Source organism: Stigmatopora argus, chromosome 1 (assembly GCF_051989625.1).
Source record: "Stigmatopora argus isolate UIUO_Sarg chromosome 1, RoL_Sarg_1.0, whole genome shotgun sequence".
Classification (NCBI taxonomy): Eukaryota; Metazoa; Chordata; class Actinopteri; order Syngnathiformes; family Syngnathidae; genus Stigmatopora; species Stigmatopora argus.
Genome location: NC_135387.1, coordinates 22,453,566 through 22,473,979, shown reverse-complemented (window position 1 = coordinate 22,473,979; position 20,414 = coordinate 22,453,566). Strand labels below are relative to the sequence as shown.

The 20,414-nt window shown below is 42.6% G+C and overlaps 1 protein-coding gene across 8 annotated transcripts in view; it reads right to left on the bottom strand.

Moving 5' to 3' along the window:
• The window catches only part of LOC144081982 (IQ motif and SEC7 domain-containing protein 1-like), a 45,111-nt gene that overhangs the window by 8,017 nt on the left and 16,680 nt on the right, over positions 1-20,414 (bottom strand). For 4 of the 8 annotated variants that reach the window (XM_077608624.1, XM_077608658.1, XM_077608646.1 and 1 more), the window contains exons 4-8: positions 3,262-3,379; positions 2,773-2,940; positions 2,358-2,699; positions 1,682-2,238; positions 293-1,171 (exon numbers count right to left, since the gene is read on the bottom strand). In XM_077608624.1, coding sequence (XP_077464750.1) covers positions 293-1,171; positions 1,682-2,238; positions 2,358-2,699; positions 2,773-2,940; positions 3,262-3,379 — 2,064 coding nt within the window. Of the gene's footprint in view, positions 1-292; positions 1,172-1,681; positions 2,239-2,357; positions 2,700-2,772; positions 2,941-3,261; positions 3,380-12,312; positions 13,092-17,682; positions 18,959-20,414 lie in introns of those variants that run through there. The other 4 variants (XM_077608655.1, XM_077608666.1, XM_077608684.1 and 1 more) reach the window with 3 other exon arrangements.

Sequence of the window (20,414 nt, the reverse complement as noted above, 5' to 3'; positions counted from 1 at the left end):
GCTTTAGCGACTGTAATGCCAGTCAAGTAGACTAATTTACAGTTATTGCTTAAACCATGTAAATTTGCTGAAATTTACACAGCGGTTGTGTGGTTACTGGGAAATTACCAAAGGTCATCAGGTAATCCAGTATGAATAGAGCATTTTAAATCTCATTATACTTGTATAATGACAATAAAAGCATTCAATTAAATTTGCCGCCAAACAATCCAATTAATGTGTTTTCTCAAATGTTCAAATACATAGACTGCTTATCACTCAGATTTTAATCAACCTCAAAAGGAGATCTTACTTGTTAAAGAGGTTGAGTCCAATGCGGTAGTGGCGCCGCTGGACGACATCATTGTCAAAAGCGGGCGAGTCCCAACTCTGGCGGCTCTCGCGCTGATACGTCTGCGTGCTGAGCGTCGACGCTGTGGGTTCGCGCAGGCTATCGCGCGATGACGAGCCCGAGCTGCCATTGTTGACTGTGGTGTCATCATTGGAGTTGGTGGTGGTGGAGTTAACGCTCTCGTTGTCGCCGTCAGAGCACAGAAGATGGTGGTGCAGTGGGTGGTGCAGTGGGTGGTGAAGGTGCGGCTGATGGTGGAGGTGGTGCAGGTGTTGGTGGGTATCAGCGGAAGACGACAGCGGCGAGGGCGTGAGCGGCGGGGGCATCGGAGAGAGTGGTGGAACGGGCGAGGGCAGAGGCGAAGGAGGAGCTTCCGGATAGCCGTGAGGGAGGTGGTGATGGTGGTGGTGCAGTTGGTGGTAGAGGTGCTGTGTAAAGTGAGGCACGTAACTGACCCCACCATGGTGCGCGTATGCCATGTGATTGTATTGCGGGTGGTGGTGCAGGACGGTGGGCAAATGGGGAACGGGCAACGGGTGCGAGTGCTGCAGAGGGTAAGGCAGTGCGTGAGATGGCAAGGTACGAGCTGAGGGCATAGGCATGGCGGTGGGAGCCGAACTTCTCGTCTGTCCTTGTGCCATCACCACTGAGCGGCCGTTGGGTTTGTGTTTGATGGTTCCCTGCAATGATTCTGCCTCGCTACTCCCTGCCCCGCCACCTCCGTGTTCTTCCTCTGCGCTCTCACCATCCCCACCGCCACTTTCTTCTCCTGCCCCTTGCTCTGCTGCTCCTGACGGCTCCTGCTCATAGACCAGGCGCCCGATTGAGCCTCGCTCGGACCTAAAAATTGACAGTTCATAGGAGTTAAAATATTGACATATGCAGGACTTTACAAAGTACAAACGGGGCACGTTTTAAGGCTGTTTTTTTGTTTGTTTGTGCATTTATTTTTCTGTAAACTTTCACTCTCTACATGTGAAAACTGTACTTTTTACTCCTTGGAACTATCCTTCTCTGCCACGGAACACGAATTCCGATGCACTTTTCAGCCATCAAATAAATTCCAAAAGATGAGAGTCGGAGGAGCAGATGCTGGTTAATGACCAACCCACAGGGACGAAAAATCCTTACTAACCCTTACTACTTCCAGCCCATTAAAGGCAGACATAATTACACCCAAAAATAGACCAGTTTTTAAGTACCTTTGGACTTGATTTACAAAGGTAGTTTAAATATAATCTGTATGGTTTTATATTTATATTTCACAATTAGTTAGAAGAAAAACAAATATGTCCTGAACCCATTCAACACTTTTCTATTCACTCACTGTGATTTTGTTTTCCGACTAACCTGTCACTCATGTCGACCGAGCTATCACTGGGCGGTTCAATGGTCAAAACAGGCAGGTGTGATCCTGTGGCGGCCCTCCCCCGATACTCTCCCCGACACTCGGTGCAAGGGGTGCTGCTCCTCCGGCTGGTGTTGCCGCCTCGTTCAGTGTCTCGACTGTCCTCCCTCCCGCTAGCGCCGCCCCAATACTCTGTGTCAGAGCTGGAGGCCGGGCAAGACAGCGGTGAGGATGGCGGCCGTGAGTTTGGCGAGGACGGGAGGCAGCCGTCGTCCATATAGAGGGTGACATCGCTGAAGGAGGTCGCCGTACTGTCCTCGTGCATGGCCGCGCCGGACGCTCCCCGCCCAACTCGGCCCACTTGACCCACCACGCGGTGGGAGGAAGTGGAAGTGTCACCCCAGGAACACTCCCTGTAGTCTTCTTCTTCCTCCTCTTCTTCCTCCTCCTCTTCCTCTTCATCACCCTCCTCCTCTCCATCTCCTCCTACTTCCTGGGAGTCTTCACGGCCGGATTGACAGGTGAGCGAGTCGTCCATCGAGTCTGCCAGCGACTTGACCTGACGGGCAGGCACGCACGAACACAAGCCGTTTCACGTCTCGCCCTTCAGTTGGTTGTTATTTCGCGAGAAAATGGAAGAAAAGCGAGCCAACATGCTGAGGAACTAACAGTGGGCACCTGTTTGGAGAAAGAGTCGTCGATATCTCCCGTGTCTTCGGACACCTGCGGACCTGAATATCCTTGACTCTGTGGCAGACGCTCATCAAAAGAATACTGCACACACAGAAGCGGTTGAGTGTATCCACCCTGGGTAGGTATATGAAAATGTATTTGTGTATACGGAACCTGCATCCGCATGTTGGACAATATGATGCGACGTGTCATTCGGCTCTCCGATGCGGAGCTGCGCAGCCTCTGGAAGTTCTTGTTCATGCGGTACTGCCGAAAGGCTGTTTGAATGGTCCTGGCCGCCCGCCGGGACACGAATTGGCCACCGTACTTCCTCTCCAGCATTTCCACCTGAACAAGAAGCAAACCGATCAGGAGTCTCTTGACCCTGGTGGGCTCGGAGTGGGTCCCGAGGGAGTGTCACCTTCTTGTCCTGGAGGTCCGTGGAGAGCTCATAGCTGTCAGAAAGGGCCTTGCAGCGTTTGCTCTCCTCCTCCTCTTGCTTGCGTAGTGCCAGGCTGGCAGGTTGCTGGCGACTCCGCTGAGCCCACGTCAAGCTTGCCGCGCTGGGAGTAGAGACGGGCGAGCTGTCCTGTTTAATGACACCGGCATAGTTAGCTGGCAAGCTACTACATTTCCTATCAACTCCATGTCTTGCTGACAATTTCTTTGTGACAGCGTGTCTGATGAACATTATTCTTAACTGACGATTTTTGCAAAACACCTGCCAAGTGGTTCCCCTGTGTATCCACTGCCGATGGTCTGTCAGAAGTGGTTACTCAACGAGCCACACTCTTGTTCGCGTCTTTTGAGTGGAAATGGAACTGCTGTGTTCTATGTTTCAAATGCGTTGATTCTCACTAGTCGCTACTTTTCCAACTGAAAACTGTGCATGGGTGTGTGTGGATACTACCTGTGTGTGAGGCGCTATCAACGGCCCGCTGGAAATGCTGGTGGCGGAGGCGTAAGGGTGGCTGTACAAGGAATCTGGAAAGGGGAGTGCCTCCGGACACCGTGGCTCACCTTCCACACTAAAGACAGAGAAACAATAGAATGTTACATCACAGCTACCTGAAGAAATCCCATTGTTAGTCTGCATGCGCGTCAGTATATTCATAATCAATAGGATACATCAGCGTCAAAGTCACCCGTTAAGACGCGACAGAAGCAAACGTGGGCACTGCCAAGCTCATGCAGACACACACACACAAAGTTGTCTTTGAGTTTACACAAATCTATACCATTAGGTGTTTTTAATGTTGTGGGGTTGCTTTGCTGAAGTGTCTTCATATATTGGCTACCATTGGCGCTAGATATCCAATCCATTTTGACGGGGAGGGCCTGGTAGAATGGTACTGAAACATAAGCATTTTCTGCTAATACTCCAATTTTCAATTATTGGATGTCTTATCGTTGTCAATGTCGGTCAATAAGTTAATTGCCTAGGCTGTTTACAAAAACACATACATTAGGTTTTTTGAAGTAATGTATATATGCACGTAGTAATACATATCAATAAATATACCAGCGAGCCCCCTGCTTATGTGCCCGGTGGGCTCGACATGCTCTACATTCTGATACAACGGGGACTCTGACAAATGTGTGTCAGTGAGCCATCGCTTTGTAAACCAGTGTGTATGTCTGTGTGTGCGTGCACTCAAATAACAACCAAATGTCATTGGACCCGCAGGTCTTCTTTTCCACCCCCTGCAGATGGTCCACTCCTCCCTACTGTGTTCTTACGATGCGACATTAGATGAAGGTGGTGGTATGAGTATAGATAGAACAATGTGGTGTCCCACGAAGGACTCCCCCGCCAATCCATATCGACACAACCAGACTCGTGCCATAGGAGGCGCTTTTTTTGTCTCAGTTCCCCTCAGTTTTGGCTCTATTTTGGTTATTTTTTTCTCTCAGTCTGCCCAGTACTGTCGGCAGCAGGGTCTCTACTTCGGCGAACTTGCCGGCCTCCCAATAGCAAGTCTAGCGCTTCTGAGGATTAGGCGTCAGGCGCTTTGGGTGAATCTACAACATCAACAACAACAATTGGCTGTGCCCACCATACCTGTACTGAAGAGTAATGGGGATATAATGTTTTCATATTATTTGTTAGACAATTGAGTTATCCTGTGCTGCAGATACCACCTGGATGGAGCCTCTGAAATAATGTAGCATGTGCTTAAAGTGATAAAAAACAAACAAACTCCTGTTTGCCCAAGCAAGGTCATGGACAAGTTCCAGTACGTCCAGGACTCTGCAGTCAGAGTCTCACCCTCTGGAAGTTCTGGCATCACATCAACCCAATCCCTCCTGCAACTTCAATGACACGTTCTATTGCAGATTTTAGTGGTTATCTAGAAGGTGCCTGTAGTCTACAAGGTTGTGATTATCTCTCTCTTGAATGTTCTACAGGTTTGAGTGTCCTTGAGTTCAAACATTTAAAATCTAAAAACATTTAGTCGAAAAAGCTACAAGAGTGAAAATCACCAATTGCTTTCTTCATGTTTTGTTGTACATTTCACCAAGTGGCTATTTGCTTTGAGCTATAAATAAAACCTCCCTGTCGTCTGTTGCAGGCGGGAGTGTCGCCAGGAGCCCACCTGCTGCCACATTATTGGCTGCGGAGTTCTGGAAGCGTGAACGAGGCGGAGACAAAGAAGGAGGTGTGGAATTAAGTGTGTAGAGGAGAGACAGCATGAGTCAGGATGCCAGGGAAACAATACGGATGGTTGAAAAGCAAGGAGACAATGGGGACTAGTTTTTGTAACTACCCAGGACATTAAGGTCAACAATAGCTCTGATGTTTGGGGGGAAATATAAAATATAATTGAGTAAATTAAAGTCTCTGCTTTCCATGTCTTTTAATAGCTCTCACACGCAAACATCTCACCTCTGGCAGGTCTGTGATTCTCAGAGATATTTTGGAGGTGAGAGTTTAATTAGACAAATTGACGAGATGTTGACTGCTCTGCAGAAAGTATATCTAGCGATATTTCCCCAACAACTAGAAAGTTTTCCCATATAGTATGATAGGGTCATACTGCAAAAGCCAACCATGACCATCCCGTGTTAACCATTAAAGTATGAACTCTGATGAATTTTATGCAATGCAATGGATATTGTCTAACATGTTCATCCATGTCGGGTCGTGTTCATACAATTGTGTGATACAACATGACCAGATGTAGAGAACATGTTAAATTAGACCAGTCATACAAGTCATGATGTTTGCACCGACACAGGCTTGGTCATCAATAAGATAGATGTTTTTGGTAAACCAAATAACATTTAGTAGTGTAAATCTTTACATTAAATTATTAGCATCACACACAAGAATCACAAGTGCGGGCATGATTGCGGCTGTGTAAGTAAAGGCCTTTCACAGCGACGGTCGCAGCAGGCAGTTTGTCATGCAGAAAACCGTTCATTGTGCATGTGGAAAGGGGCGTTCCCAGTGGCAGTGTGCGTTCGTGACCATTTCGTTAGTGGCAAAGCGCAAGTGACTTTGCCGCGAAGGGGTGAGTTCCCAAATAGAAACTTGTTTTATTTCAGAACGTCAAAATCTGGCTTGCCAGAAGCGCTGCTCTTGACTTCTTAACTTTCTGGCCGCTGTAACGTCAGCACCATAGGAGATCCTTCATTTTGTTATTGTGTTGCGTGTTGCCGCGGGACCCTTTTGCACCGGTTGGCCGCTCGTGTGAAAAGGTTTTTACAGGCATGCTGGTTACAACTTGATTCAATGGACATAGTGGTCATTTAGTGCCAGCTTTCCCAGTGAACATGGACATTTGTTGTGCGATAGTATATAGCCTTCACTGGTAAAGAATGAGTTGATATCAGTGTGACTGATTAGTTAGGACTCTTCTAGTCTAAAAGGGCATGATTGCATCAACATGACTGTTTGAACATGTTATCAAAATGATGTCATTGTACCAAAACGACATAACTGACCTGATGATACCAATGTGACTAAATGAACCAGCTGTGACTAACATTTTTAAACATGATCCACATGACCAAATGAGGCCTGTTAATATCAATATGATTAAATCGACATGTTCGCACCAACTTGGGCAACTACACTTATGCCAGTTTTGAGTGGGCGAAATGGACATAATTATGCTACCAATTCAACTAAGTACTGTATTCTTTACAGTACAATGGGTATTCCAATCGATCTGTAAGGATGGAATGTGACATGGTTTGCCTGGTAATGCATTTGGTATGAACTGGATAAATAAAACTATTACAATCTAACGTTACATATTCTGGTTAGTGGGGTGACCAACAAATTCATAGGGGTGGCCGTGGCCCCGTGGTGGCGTCATTAGTGAAACAAGCATGATTGTACCAATGTGACTAGTAGGTATTATTTTCACATGACTAAATAGACATGATAGGACTAAATTGGCACAATGATGGCTATTTAAGTACTCCCACACGTTCAGGAGGTTATTAATCACCATCAATGAGATCTCTGACTTAGAGTGTCAAGAAGTACCCATGACGCACATAACAATAGTCGTCAGGTCGGCCATGTTGTCTGTAATGTTGAACTACGTACTTTGAATGGCTTTAGGCATTGTCGCCCTGCTTCTCAGTTAGCACACACAGGCACACACACACTGAGCACCTTCTGCTTTGAGGGGGTGTTTGAATCCCACAGAATACTGCAGAACACAAAACACATGCGCCCGGGTGCACGCACATACACACGTAAACACAATCCTCCCCACGCTGCAGTAAAACTGGTCATAAAACTGGTCATCTTGTATCTGGGATCTGACGTAACAATCCTCCATCATCCACCCACAATCCTCTGTGCAGACACACAGATACAAGCTTGTGCACGCGCATTTCTCTGATAGTGTATAATGAAGCGTCGTTAACATTTTGCCGCATCATTCCTGGCATCACGGAGAGAAAAGAAAGCGGGTCTAATAGAGAGTGACGCAACTATTTGTTTCTTCTGAAAATTGATATGACCGACATGACTAAAAGGGCATTAAGGTATTAATTATGGATGACCCGATACAGATTTTTTGACTGATCTGAATAGGGGTTTTGTGATATCTTTTACCAATGCGTTTTCGAATTAACGCTTATATTTTTAGAACATTAAAAATAATGCAAAAATATGGCAAGCGGGCTACATATATCCCTTTTTATTTTGGTTTATCAAAATTAACTGTATTGCTCCAAACTTGCTCTACCAACTAGTTTAAGAAATACCTTCAATCAAAAATCCAAAATAGATCAAACTGAAAAGCTGTAATACAATGAAGTATTAAAAAGAAATAAATGAGAAAAAGATTAAAAAAAACCTGAGTGCTAACATCTGACTCCACTTTAAATGGCAAATCCATTTTTTGCATTAAAGTGAGCCCTTGGGACAACACTAGTATTAATTTCACCAAACCGGTTTATACAGGAAAATATATTATTGTCATTACATCAGTAACCAAATTGGTAATTTTCAGCCTACATGACAATATTGGCTAAATGATCTCAACATGACTTAAAAGACATAATTCCATCAAAACTGCCTAACAAAATGGGCATGATTGTACCATGTGACTAAAAAAAGATGCACATTCCAGAGTCTCTGCCAGCATGCACTTTGGGCTTTGAACGTATTAAAAGGTAAATCATAGGTGATGAAATACTGTGCATAAACGAGGACATGATTGAAGGCGGTGCTAAGCGCTTCCTGGAGGTCCTTTACGGGTTGTTGCGGTGGAAGATTTGAGTATCATGTTGTCACACAACATAAAAAATATTCAAGCAGCGCTGTCTATCAAACAAAGCTAGAGCAATACACCAGTAAAGTCAATGTGCAACCAATCTCTAAGTCTCTGTCTGTTTGGGAGTTTTGATTTAATAAGATGGGAGATTCATTCCTGGAATGCTCTGTGCTCCATTTTAAATGTGAAGATTGTATGTGCACTCCTGTGTCCTCTAATAAAATATCATCAGTAAATTATTAATCGTTATTGTTAGAGGTCTTCACTAGGGGTGGAAATCTTTGGGAAGAAGCCGATTCAATACATATCTATATAATAATAGTCGTGATTCGATACATATCTATATATAATAGTCGTGATTCGATACATATCTATATATAATAGTCGTGATTCGATAGAATCATTCATTTTCTGTACTGCTTAAAAACTCTTAAAAACCTTATAGGTTTGATCATGACAATTTGGACACGATAGAATTTGATATGGAACACAGTTCAAAACCATATTAAAACAAAGTGATAAGATATTTTTTAATGGAGACATCAATCATACAGAAGCCAGTTAAAAATGGTAGAAGGCAATTTATTGAATATTCTTAGCCTTGAAAGAAATCCCAATTCTGACTTTAAAGTGACAATTCTTTAAAGACGAAATTTGAACTTCAAAATGAGAATTAGATTTCTCAGAATACAGTTAAGGATTCAGATTTGAAGTCAGAATTCTGAGAATCAAGTAAGAATTCTGACTTTTACGTGACCCCTGGTTTCAATAGCCACTCCACCCTGAATCGAGTTCATTTAAAAAAAAGTATCAGCAGTTGAGAAAGGGTTTGAAATTTGCCAGGTGGTTGCTAGGCAACAGGCTCGCTGCTGACTCAACGGCTTCAGCGGCACTTCCCAAACAGGCGTTGTGACTCAGCGTGTCTTCATGAACGCCCACCATCACTGTCCTCCACCTTTTTTCAATATCCTCCCCCCTGTAAGTCATCATCCTTACAGATCCAGAGGGACCAAATCGCATGGTAATTTGTCTCAGGTATGAATGTGGCTGACTGTTCTTCGGCTACATCGACCAGCTCCAAATGCGGCCTGTATACATGACACAAAATTCTCTTGTCATCAACTCACTTAGCTAGCAGTATGCTAATCCCGGTCAATATTACTTAACCCCCCAGCACTTATTGTTGCAATCCTTAACCACCCTAACTTTAACCACATGAACCTTACCCACTCAAAAACTAAACCCAGTTGGAATGCAAACAAATGTTTTCAGGAACTATGGCCTACTCATGCAGAATATTAACATCCTAATCAGCTAGCCTGTTTTTCTCCACAGTAAATCATCATAACAAAACAAAACAAAAAAACATGCATTTGTTTTTCTATTAACTGCATTCCTATCATCCTCCTCCTCTTCCTCCTCCTTCTCCTCCTCCTCCTCCTCCTCCTCCTCCTCCTCCTCCTCCTCCTCCTCCTCCTCCTCCTCCTCCTCCTCCTCCTCCTCCTCCTCCTCCTCCTCATCATCATCAACATCACCACCACCACCACCACCACCATCACCATCATCATCATCATCATCATCATCATCATCATCATCATCATCATCATCATCATCATCATCATCATCATCATCATCATCATCATCATCATCATCATCATCATCATCATCATCATCATCATCATCATCATCATCATCATCATCATCATCATCATCATCATCATCATCATCATCATCATCAACATCAACATCAACATCATCATCATCAACATCACCACCATCATCATCATCGTCATCATCATTATTGTTATTATTATTATTATTATTATTATATTATAAATTATTGTAATTGTTTTACAGTGAAGTATCTATTCATTTTCTGTACCACTCATAGCAAGGGGCAGGGGTGAAAGTGGCCATCAGTTGGTAAAACTATTTATCAAAATGTAAAACAAAAAAAAATCTCGGTGTTGGCCCGTGATGGCATTCGAGACACTACTCTGCCCTTTGTTTTTTTGTTTTGTTTTTTTAATTTGGACGACGGTTTCGTTAGTCTCATGGACTAACTAGCTCAAGTCCCGAGACAAGAGAGACGGAAATGAATGATCAAATGGATGGGAAAAAGGAAGGAAGGAAGACGGAAGAAGGAAGCAGCGCGACAAACGGCTGAAAAGACACTTCCACGTAAAAAAACAGCAACAACGGAGGTGGTGAAGGAGGAAGACGACAAGAAACAGAGTAATGAGGGACGAAACGAACCACTGACGTTTGAGAAGTAGCCGAAACATTCGCCGATTTGCGGCTACTGTTTAGCCACCCCAAGTGCGTAAAAATGAACTCGGAAACACGGAGAAACTCCGCTGATGCTGCGATCGCCCGCCCGACCAGGTGCGTGCTGTGTTGTTCATTTTTAAAATGACACAAAGTCTCCATGAGCTTCCGCGATTTATAAGCAACAACTTGCTAGCCATTACTACGAGAGTTGTGTTTTTCTTCCTCGTCCCCCTCTGGTTCACATTCAGTGTAAACACAATGCGACAGAGCTGGTCACATAAAGACGGTACACGGTCGATTGGTCGCCGGTCTTTTGGTCGCCGATCTTTTGGGCGGCGGTGTATTGGTCGCCCGGAAGGTAAGTGATAATTACTATTTAAATCGTTGCTCAAATTCCCTAAATACAAACTGTGAATTACTATTTAGTCATACTTAATGCCCTAGTAATTATTAGGCTAAAGAAAAGCTCCAAATTTCCCGGACTTTTATTGTTTTTTGTTGGAGAACTTGCTAAGACCCTGACGGACATAGCTTCTTAAAGGGACAACGCATGTACATACAAACTCTTATACACTCACACGTCGGCTCTGTGAAACTGCTCATGCCGATTGTTGGCTTTTATTGATGCGTAGACCATGTTGTTTTACCTTGTTTTGTCGCCGGTCTTTTGGTCGTCGGTCTTTTGGTCGCCCGTTGTCGCGGTCCGGGCGACCAAAAGACCACGACCAAAAGACCGGCGACCAATCGACCGCACACGCAGAAAGACACACCAGGACACGTGCGTGTGCGTTATATACACAAAGAGAGAAATCAATAGGAGTGGGCTAAATTCTAATTTCTAGTGTCGTTTTGGTTTTCTATGAAATCACTTTATAGATACGTATTCTTTCCCCAAGGTTTACATATACATTTGTGTAGTTATACATTTCCCCATGGTAGAACTGATAATGGTTTATCACATTTTATCATTTGCCAAACTTCTAAGCCTGCAATTTTGTGCCCAAATTAGTCTAACATGCATGGTTTGGTGATGTGGGAGGTAATCGGAGTACCAGGAGAAAACCCACACAGACATGCAAACTCCACACAGGAAAGTCAAATCCCATCGGGGATTGAACCCTCGATCTCAGAACTATGAGGCAGGCGCGGTCACCACTCTACCACCCAAAGTAATTGTTTTTAAATGTATGTTTTATTAACAAGATGGAGAATTGGAGTTTTTACCAAACCTATATGTGGTTACGTTTAAATAGACAGTTGTCGCCACAAACTACAATAGAAAGCATCTATTGGCTGATATTCCTGCCCAAGCACTCTTTCTCACTATCTCTAATTTGTGCCCATGTTTGTACAAATATCCCTTTACTTCTCATTGAAATGTTCTTTGGCACTTCCATCATAGACGACAACACACTGCCTATCCCTGGGAGGACTAGCCATAAAAGCCCACACTCAAAGACTCTCATTGAATAGTTTAGTCTTTGATGAACACAATGAACACTGATTTTTGAAACCAATAGTTCCAAGGTTGAAACCTACCAACACAGAGCACATGGAGGCCTGATTTATCAGCAGTGATGAGTTCACAGGCCATGAAGAAGGTAGAGGAACATAGAAAATGGGGAAGGCGAGGGAAAGGAAAGGATGAGAGAGCGAAAGAGAAGAGAGAGAGAAAGATAGAGAGAGAGAGAGAGAGAGAGAGAGAGAGAGAGCGAGAGCGAGACAGGTAAGGCACACAAACGCATCAAGCACCGTGCAAATGTCAGGTCATCAGCGGTCAAGTGTGACACGCACCCGCGTTCGCCCGCGCATCCCAGTGCGCTATCACAAGGCTAAAAAGGCGCACTCAGCCCCCGATGGCGCGCTTACAGTTTCCAGGCACACGGCGTCGTGACAGTACCCCCCCTCCCCTCCGCGCGCCCTTGCAATGGTTCCAATGGTGGTCTTACCAGTAGAGCAGTTTGTTGTGCGGAATAGCGGGCGTTTTGTCCGACGCGCAGTTGATGCACCACATTGTTGTGATGTGAGCGTAGCTCATCCACGCCAATGCAATGACGAGCGGGAGCGCGCCAACCTACGACAGGAAGGATGGAGGGAGGGAGGGAGGGAGGATGGGATGGAGAGGAGGCGGGAGATGCGGGCCTTCCTCTCCTCGACTCCCTCCTCCTCCTCCTCCTTGCTTTATTTGGAGATGAATGACATACTGTGTCAGTCATCTTCCATATTAAATTGACATTTTCTACACACACCTTTTATAGACTGACACACACTTTTAGTCAAGCTTTTCCCCTTTGCTTTTATTGCTAACAATAGATCCAATTCCCTGATATTTGCAGATTTTTTTTGTATTGTGGCATTAAAGTCTAAAGACACAAGATGGCGTAAAAGTCACGTCTAACTGATGCAAGTGTTACAGCATGGTAGTCAAGGAAGCGACTTTACTCAAAGAAACATGGGGAAATAATGATAAACTTTATTTCTGGGGGGAAAATACAACTAGATTGTTAAAAAATTAGCTTGAATAGTCAGCACCAGATGTTCTGTTTTACGATTATTATTGAAAATCTAAAAACTAGAATGTTGTTCATGACTGCTGACTGACTTTTTTTTGCACAACACAATATTTCTACTGCTTTTTACATTTCTAACAAAAATTAAGAGTTATAGTTAAGAATTCTGACATTGTAATTAAAAAAACTATCCTTCATAGACTTTTTAACCTGGAAGAAATCAAATTAAAATAAAAGCAAAACTACTATTGCCTAAAATACTTGAAACTTAAAATAATGACTTTGACATAGTTTTGTTGCACATTTTGAACATTTGCAAAAGGGAGAAAATTACACACATCCAAACACATCCACAGCCTGACACCAAGAAACCGTCATTACTATGGCAACCTTTCTCTTGACTCCTGTGACCAAACCTCCTCCCATCTGTCCCTCCCTGTGTTGTTGCACAGCAACCGTCGCCTGGCAACATCCATTACTCCATCCCTCCCTCCCTCTTTCCCCCTTTCCGATTCCCTCCATCTATTGCACCGTCTTGTTACCAAACCCTCACTCATTCCATATAATGATAAAAGTTCATATCTGGGATTCTTTGTCGTGAATCGGCGAGAAGAGCAGTGGAGGGACTGGGTGACGGCGGAAGCGAGATATGACATTGAAAAGAACAAGCCATCATGGAGGAGGCTGAGAGGAAGGGTGAAGGATGTGAAAAGGAGAGAAACTGAGGAAGGAGGGAAAGGATGCCAGGAAATCAAATGCTCTTGAATGCAACACGAGTCAGCACTGCGTGCCTCTTGATACCTCAAGTTAGCCCAGGAGGAGAGTGACAGGATGGGAATATGTGTGTGTGTGCCTGTTTGACACTGGGTTATGTGTCTGTATATGTATGTGTGTCAGTGTATGATTGTGTGCATGTGGAGAGACTATGTCCACATTGTATGTGTGTGACTTTGCACCTGTATGTTTCAGTGCACGTCTGCGTGTTAATGTGCAACTGTTCGAGTTGGAGAATCCTATTAGCCAGTAATGTTGCCTTTGAAAGAATGTCGATACAATTTATCATTTGTTTAACCCTTAGACATTCAGCCTTAGAGCTGGGATGCTTTAAATAATAGGCGCTCTGACCAAACCTTTCTTTCTCCATCATACTTTAACATTGACTATTGCTATCATAATCTACTTTATACTATGATTGTCAGATTTAAAAAAGGAATACAAATGTGTCCATTTTGTGAGGGTTAAACAAATATGGATTGTTGATTGTGTGAGTTTTAAACACCTAATAATTGAAATTCAATTCTGCCTGGTGCCCGTAGTTAACTGGGGTAGGATCCAGCACCCCCGGGACAATTGTGAGGACAAGCAGTTCGGAAAATGAATGAATGAATTTAAAAAAGAATCAACCTCATATAATTCATTGTGGCTCCTTTGTGTGCAATTTTGCCACATGGGACCAGTATAATACAGTCACACAGACAACATAAAGTTTTACAACTACCCTAAGGAACTAACACACAGTGTCCCCCGCCTAGTGTCCACAGTTGTCTGGAACAGGCTCCAGCACCCCTGCGGCCTTTGTGAGGATAAGCAGTAGGGAAAATGAATGAATTCAATCAAACAGTGGTTGTAGTATCTCAAATTTCTGTTCCAAAGGCAACTGAACATGGGTTGCTTGCATTGCAAGACTCGGTTCATTTAAAATAATTGAACACAAATCAACAAAAGACTGCCCCAGCACTCCCTTAAAGAGCATGTCCTAAACGAGGAAGAAAAGACAAGGTGCCAAAGGAAAGCTGGCAACTAACTTAAAATACGTTTATACTAAGTCTTTATTGTGATGTCTAAAATTATTTTGCAATGAATCAAACCCAAAATAGAAAGTGCTGAATAGTCAGCCAGAGGAGGGGAGGTGATCCCTTAGTTTAGATGCGCCCGCTCAGCAATTCAGCTGGCAAATCAATCATTTCCTGTGCATTTTGAACACAACCACAGCATTATCCTACCCATGACAAACAACTAACGGCATGGCACGCATCCAGTGACATCAGACAAATGTATTATCATCGGATGTACACTTACTATAAAATATTAATCACATTTTTTACAATGTATAGACGTAAACAAACTGCATATTCCTCCCGCATTACATGACACAGGCCAACAATTATTACAAATTTCACAATATTAACACTTAGCAGCAGTAATTACAACATTGCATATTTGGCAGCATTATACAGTATTTATTGCACTTTATTGATGGTATTGCTAAAGATTCGATGGAATAAATCCATAAAATAATCACTATTTTTTACTTATCCTAACATGCTAAAAATAGTACATACATGTAAGCGGAGTGCTGCATGAATTATTGAGCGCTGCGCACTTGAGCGTCTTTACGCATGGCTTCACTTTGGCGGCCTTATTTTATTCTTTTTCCACGGTGGCACAAAGCTAATCGTAGCAGTGCCAAAGCCAAAATTGTATTTAGCAAGAAAGCTAGGATTCGATATCTCAGACGCAAAGGGATACGGTATCCTTCAGGAGCAACCGCAGCAGAACATTTTGAAATAAAATCATGGAATCAAAATGTCTTTGTCATAACATTTGTCAAATTTGTATCAACATCTTTTAGCAACTGCAGTAGAGATATGTCGCATTTGTTTGCAACAGTAATATATTTAGCAACAAAGCAAAATGTCTATCAGCAGCTTGGCCTACTACAGGTACTGAAAATAGCAATTTTGTATAACTCCCAGTAGCTTTCAACACATTTGTTATTATACTTTTTCTGTATTGTGGAATTCTCATAGCCAGTGTAGCTCGTGTATCAAGCTAGTGCACTTATGTATATATAGTACATATATAAACTCAGATTAATGCTGGTCAATGAAAACACTTAAACAATTCGGTCCAGTTGCTTTTGAGTCTTACTTTTAATCAACGAAAAGGCAAAAATTATTTTTGTTTTTCATCAGACAGCGATGGTTTGCCTTCATGCTCTCCACATAAACACACTAAATGCAAGTATAATTACACTGCACACTAACATAGTGATGGACAAACAAATATCTAAATTCATCCAAACACACTAATATATGCACACGTTCAAATTGATAACTAAGCACTATTCTACACTCCTAGTGTGAGGATGCGTCCACCCTTGACATATGCACAATTGCATACCAATGCATAATGTAACTACACACTGATATACCAACTCCCTATATATCACACAGCTAGACACGGGCACAGAGCTGAACATACAAGCTGACACACACCCACTTATGCACACTTTGACCTGACCTGCACATCCACATGCAAACACATGGCGCAATGTCAGACCCAATAGGTGGGAATGACACATAACCACACGTAACCCTGCACTCACCCTTTCAGACGTACACACACCTGCACACACACAAAATGAGTGAGGTCTTACCCCTATATAGACAATGAAGCCGCTTTCCATTTACAGAAATGCATCAGACACACATACACAAACATACCTGTATTCGTATCTCCTCCTCTTCCTCTTTCTTCCTTTGCCCTTCTCTCTCTCTCCCTCTCTCTCTCTCCCTCTCTCTCCCCCTCTCTCTCTCCCTCTCTCTCTCTCTCTCGCTCTACCTCTCCCTCTCCTTCTTAGCTTTGTCTCCTAATCAGCCACACCTCCGATGTGTATGCTCTCCTTTCTGTCTCTCTTCCTTCCAGTTTGAAACGTCCTCTGCTCCCCTTCTTTGCTCCTTTCATCTCCTCCGACACACCCTCTTTCTTGTCCCACTTTCTCCCCCTGCCTCTCCTCTGAATCTCCCTCCATTTACTCCCACCTTGGAGACACTTGGTATGTTGCTGACAGCCAACCACGTGTCTGCATTGAATTTTTTATTCCCTGATTTACATTCGCGCATGGACTCACAAACACAAAATCTCTCCCAATATGTTTATAAAGTATCAAATGGTTGAACCTAATTGTTACACTTTACACGCACATGTACAGTCAAATGCTTCATTAAAGCCTAATACAAAGAAATGAGACTTTTCTTTTTAAAGTCATGTTCTGACGCACTGGTCCGTGGGTTAGGCTGTCATTTTAATGGCTCGTCAGTATACTAGGATAGTAAAAACCGATTATATCATGGTGTCCTTGTGAGCATTCAAACTACTATTTCTTCCGATATTCCCAAAACTTACATAAGCATTTGAATTAACTAAATTTAAATGTACCGTCTAGCCCAGGGGTGTCAGACTCGGGTTGGTTCGCGGGCCGCGTTAATGTCAACTCTATTTCATGTGGGCCGGACCATTTTTGATATAATATTTAGATTTTTTTTTATTATAAATGGATTAAAAGAACTGGCTTAAAAGCCCTGACTATTCAGTTTTTTATAGATCTAAAACAATGTTTATTTTAGCTTTTTTAAAATATATTTTTAGATTTTACAAAATGATTTTTGAACTAAAAACACAGAAAAAAATGATAAAAAAAATTACACTTATTGATTTAAAAGGGGGAAAATCAGGAAATTTAATATACATCTATGCTCTTCATTTTAATTTGATCCTAAAACAGAAAGTCGGCACTCATTATGACTTTCCCGGGCCACACAAAATGATGCGGCGGGCCAAATTTGGCCCCCGGGCCGCCACTTTGACACCTGTGGTCTAGCCGAATTGGCTGGAGGCCAGTCTGTTGTTTGTGCCCTGACATTGACTGACAAATAAGTCTACAGTGTAGTCCACCTTTCATCCAGAGTGTGTAGCTGAAAAATACTACAGATCATCCATCATCCTGACGAAGAGTATGTGCCCTACCTGTGTAAGGGTGACCAGGATCCAGTCGAGCGCAGACAAAATGAAAAGCAAAGCTCAAAGATGCCTGAAATGCAAAACATCCCAGGAGGCTAGGAAGTTTGATTGGGTTTAGCTCCTGGTTTCCTCCAAGAAAATTCCAGGAGATCTAGAGAAAAGTTCCTCATTGAGGCGCAACGCTTGCAATGTCACAACAATAAAAGGTAAACTTGAATCCTAAATTCCCCTCACCGCACAATGCTAAGACCAGGTAAGCTTGGAAAAAGGCAGAGATGAAAGATTTAAGGGTTTTCTTTTTAAATGGTGGCCAGTATTGGGCGTACCCCTCTAAAGTCTTTAGGCATTGCCTGCAGCATCTGCACAACCAGGTATAGGATAAGGAACTCTTTACTTTCCAGTCAATCAAGGGGGTCCCATGACCCTTGTGAGGATATGCGGAACATATGGTTGAATATTATGGATGAACAATCCAGGTGATACACATTTTTGCAGGTTTCCTAATCCAGTTAGCACTTTCTGTTGCAGGTGTTCAATTCCACATGGTAATTGCTGTCCCAGGTAGTAGTCCCTAATTCAGGTACCAATTCACGTTCCAGACTTCCGAATCCCAGGGTTCGTACTTCCTGTTCTATGGACCTCCAGGTCCTTATGATACTTCCTGGTAGTCCTGTGAAATCTTGTTGTAGGTTGAATTTACAAATTGTGGTAGTTCTTCCTGTTAAAGGGCCTCTAAACCAATGTATATTTCCTGTTTGTCTTTTGATTTCAAATCCAGGTGGTGCTCCTAAATTCAGGTATATGTTCATAGGCAGACGGTATTCCGAGTTAATTGCGGCACTGGTGGTACTTCCATTTTTTGATCTTCAAATCCAGCTGCTTCTTCCATCTTTTGGTGGTACTTTTTAGTGGTATTGTTTTGCTCTCCAGGTGGTACTTCCATCTGTACTTTCTGCTCATAGTGGACATGTTATTGCTGTTATGTGAATGGGTACCTTGGTTCTTTCTGTAGACTCTCCCTCTTCCTTCTGTCACCCACCAAACTGGCTAAAACCCTAATCCAATTATCTGTCACTGCACCGCCTACCAGTTGATTTATTTAGACAGAATGTAGGCGGGACTTCCCTCTCTAGGTTTCACCTTTTAATCTTTTTTTCTTATTTTAGGTATTTCTTTTTCATATTTCATACTGTAACTCCCAATTGACTTTAGAAACCAGCATTTGTCACTCAAGGCTGTACTTCTTGTATCAGATTTTATTTTCAACTCAGTTTTGTCTGTAAAGTGGTGCTTCTTTGTCCACGTGGTCCCTTCGTCATCGGGTGGTACTTCCTTTTTCCTTTTTTTCTATTACCTCCTAATCCAGGTCATACATTCAAAGTCAGACATATGTACAGTTGGCACGTCCTGTTTCTGGTACTTTTTATTACCGTGGGGTGCTATTTCCTGTTCCGGGAGGTCACTAATCCTAATCCAGGTGATAGTTTCTATGCAAAGTGGTACTTCTTGCAGTTTGTGTCATGTTGCACTTGTAATGTCTCTGTTACATTTTCCCAGAAAAAAAATGACAAGAAAGAATTGGGGTTGTTAAAAGTGATTCAATACTACAAGCAATGATCACCTCTTCATAACTTTAATCTGAACCTCCACAGCATGATTTTCTTGATCCTTATCAGACAGAAATAATGTTTACTGACATTTTGCACATTTTCTCAGTTTTACAGTTCTTGAACTGCTCTTAAAAGAATATATTATACTGTATTATAGCATCCAAGTTCACGTTCTCTTGAAATCATTCACAAAAACTATTTACACATGATCGGGATACACAGAAGATGGAGAAAGCTAGAAGATGACTGCAAGTGTGTTTTACTGTTGCAATTGGATGTAAAGTGAGTTGGACTGTTGGCATGGTAACAGTCACCTTAGAAAATGTAAAGATGTAATAATGACAAGAAGAAGAAAGAAAAACATTTCTGGAGGCTGGGGTCATTTCAAAAACATACTTTTATCCTTAAAGTGTTGGGGCTGGCTTTCCTCCTCAAGCAATACCTCTTGCCTGCCCAAATAGGCAACAATAAGTAATTGAACTTTGCTGACATAGGGAGCCAAATCTGAGGAATTTAGCATCTCTTTCTTTCTTGGAAGTATTCCCACGTGTCACTACTCAAAGCTCAACTTGAGCCCAAGAGATGGGATGGTACAACATCAGATTCCCGTGCAACTGCGGCTGAGGTTCTTTTAAGCAAAAATTGGACACACAACACTATTAACTGATAATTCCAAGTCCACAACTTTTTTTTTAACTTTTTGAATTGCTTTCAACACATTCGAATGGCAGGAATGAGTGATGTGTCAAACTTTACACCCGGCCTCGGCTTTCTCCAACTCTGTTTCATACATGAGTTGTTTTGCCGTGATGAATGAGTGGGATAATTGGCTTTTACCAGGAATAAAAAGTTGTATTTTAGTAGTATTAGTACTACATACAACAGTAACTTTTACACACACCAAGCCAAGGGAATATTGCCACAACAGTCTGCACTTTTAAACAACAAAAACACATCAGTCTCTGTAAGGTACTTTAATGTACTATATCATAAGAACCCTATGCAGACTTGAAATTTCTCATTGGCTTCATGAGCAGTAAATAAATATTTTGGCAATCAGTGAGGCTATATGTGTAATTTTATGATCAACCAATGAGCATTATTAATGATAATCATTAAATGATTAAA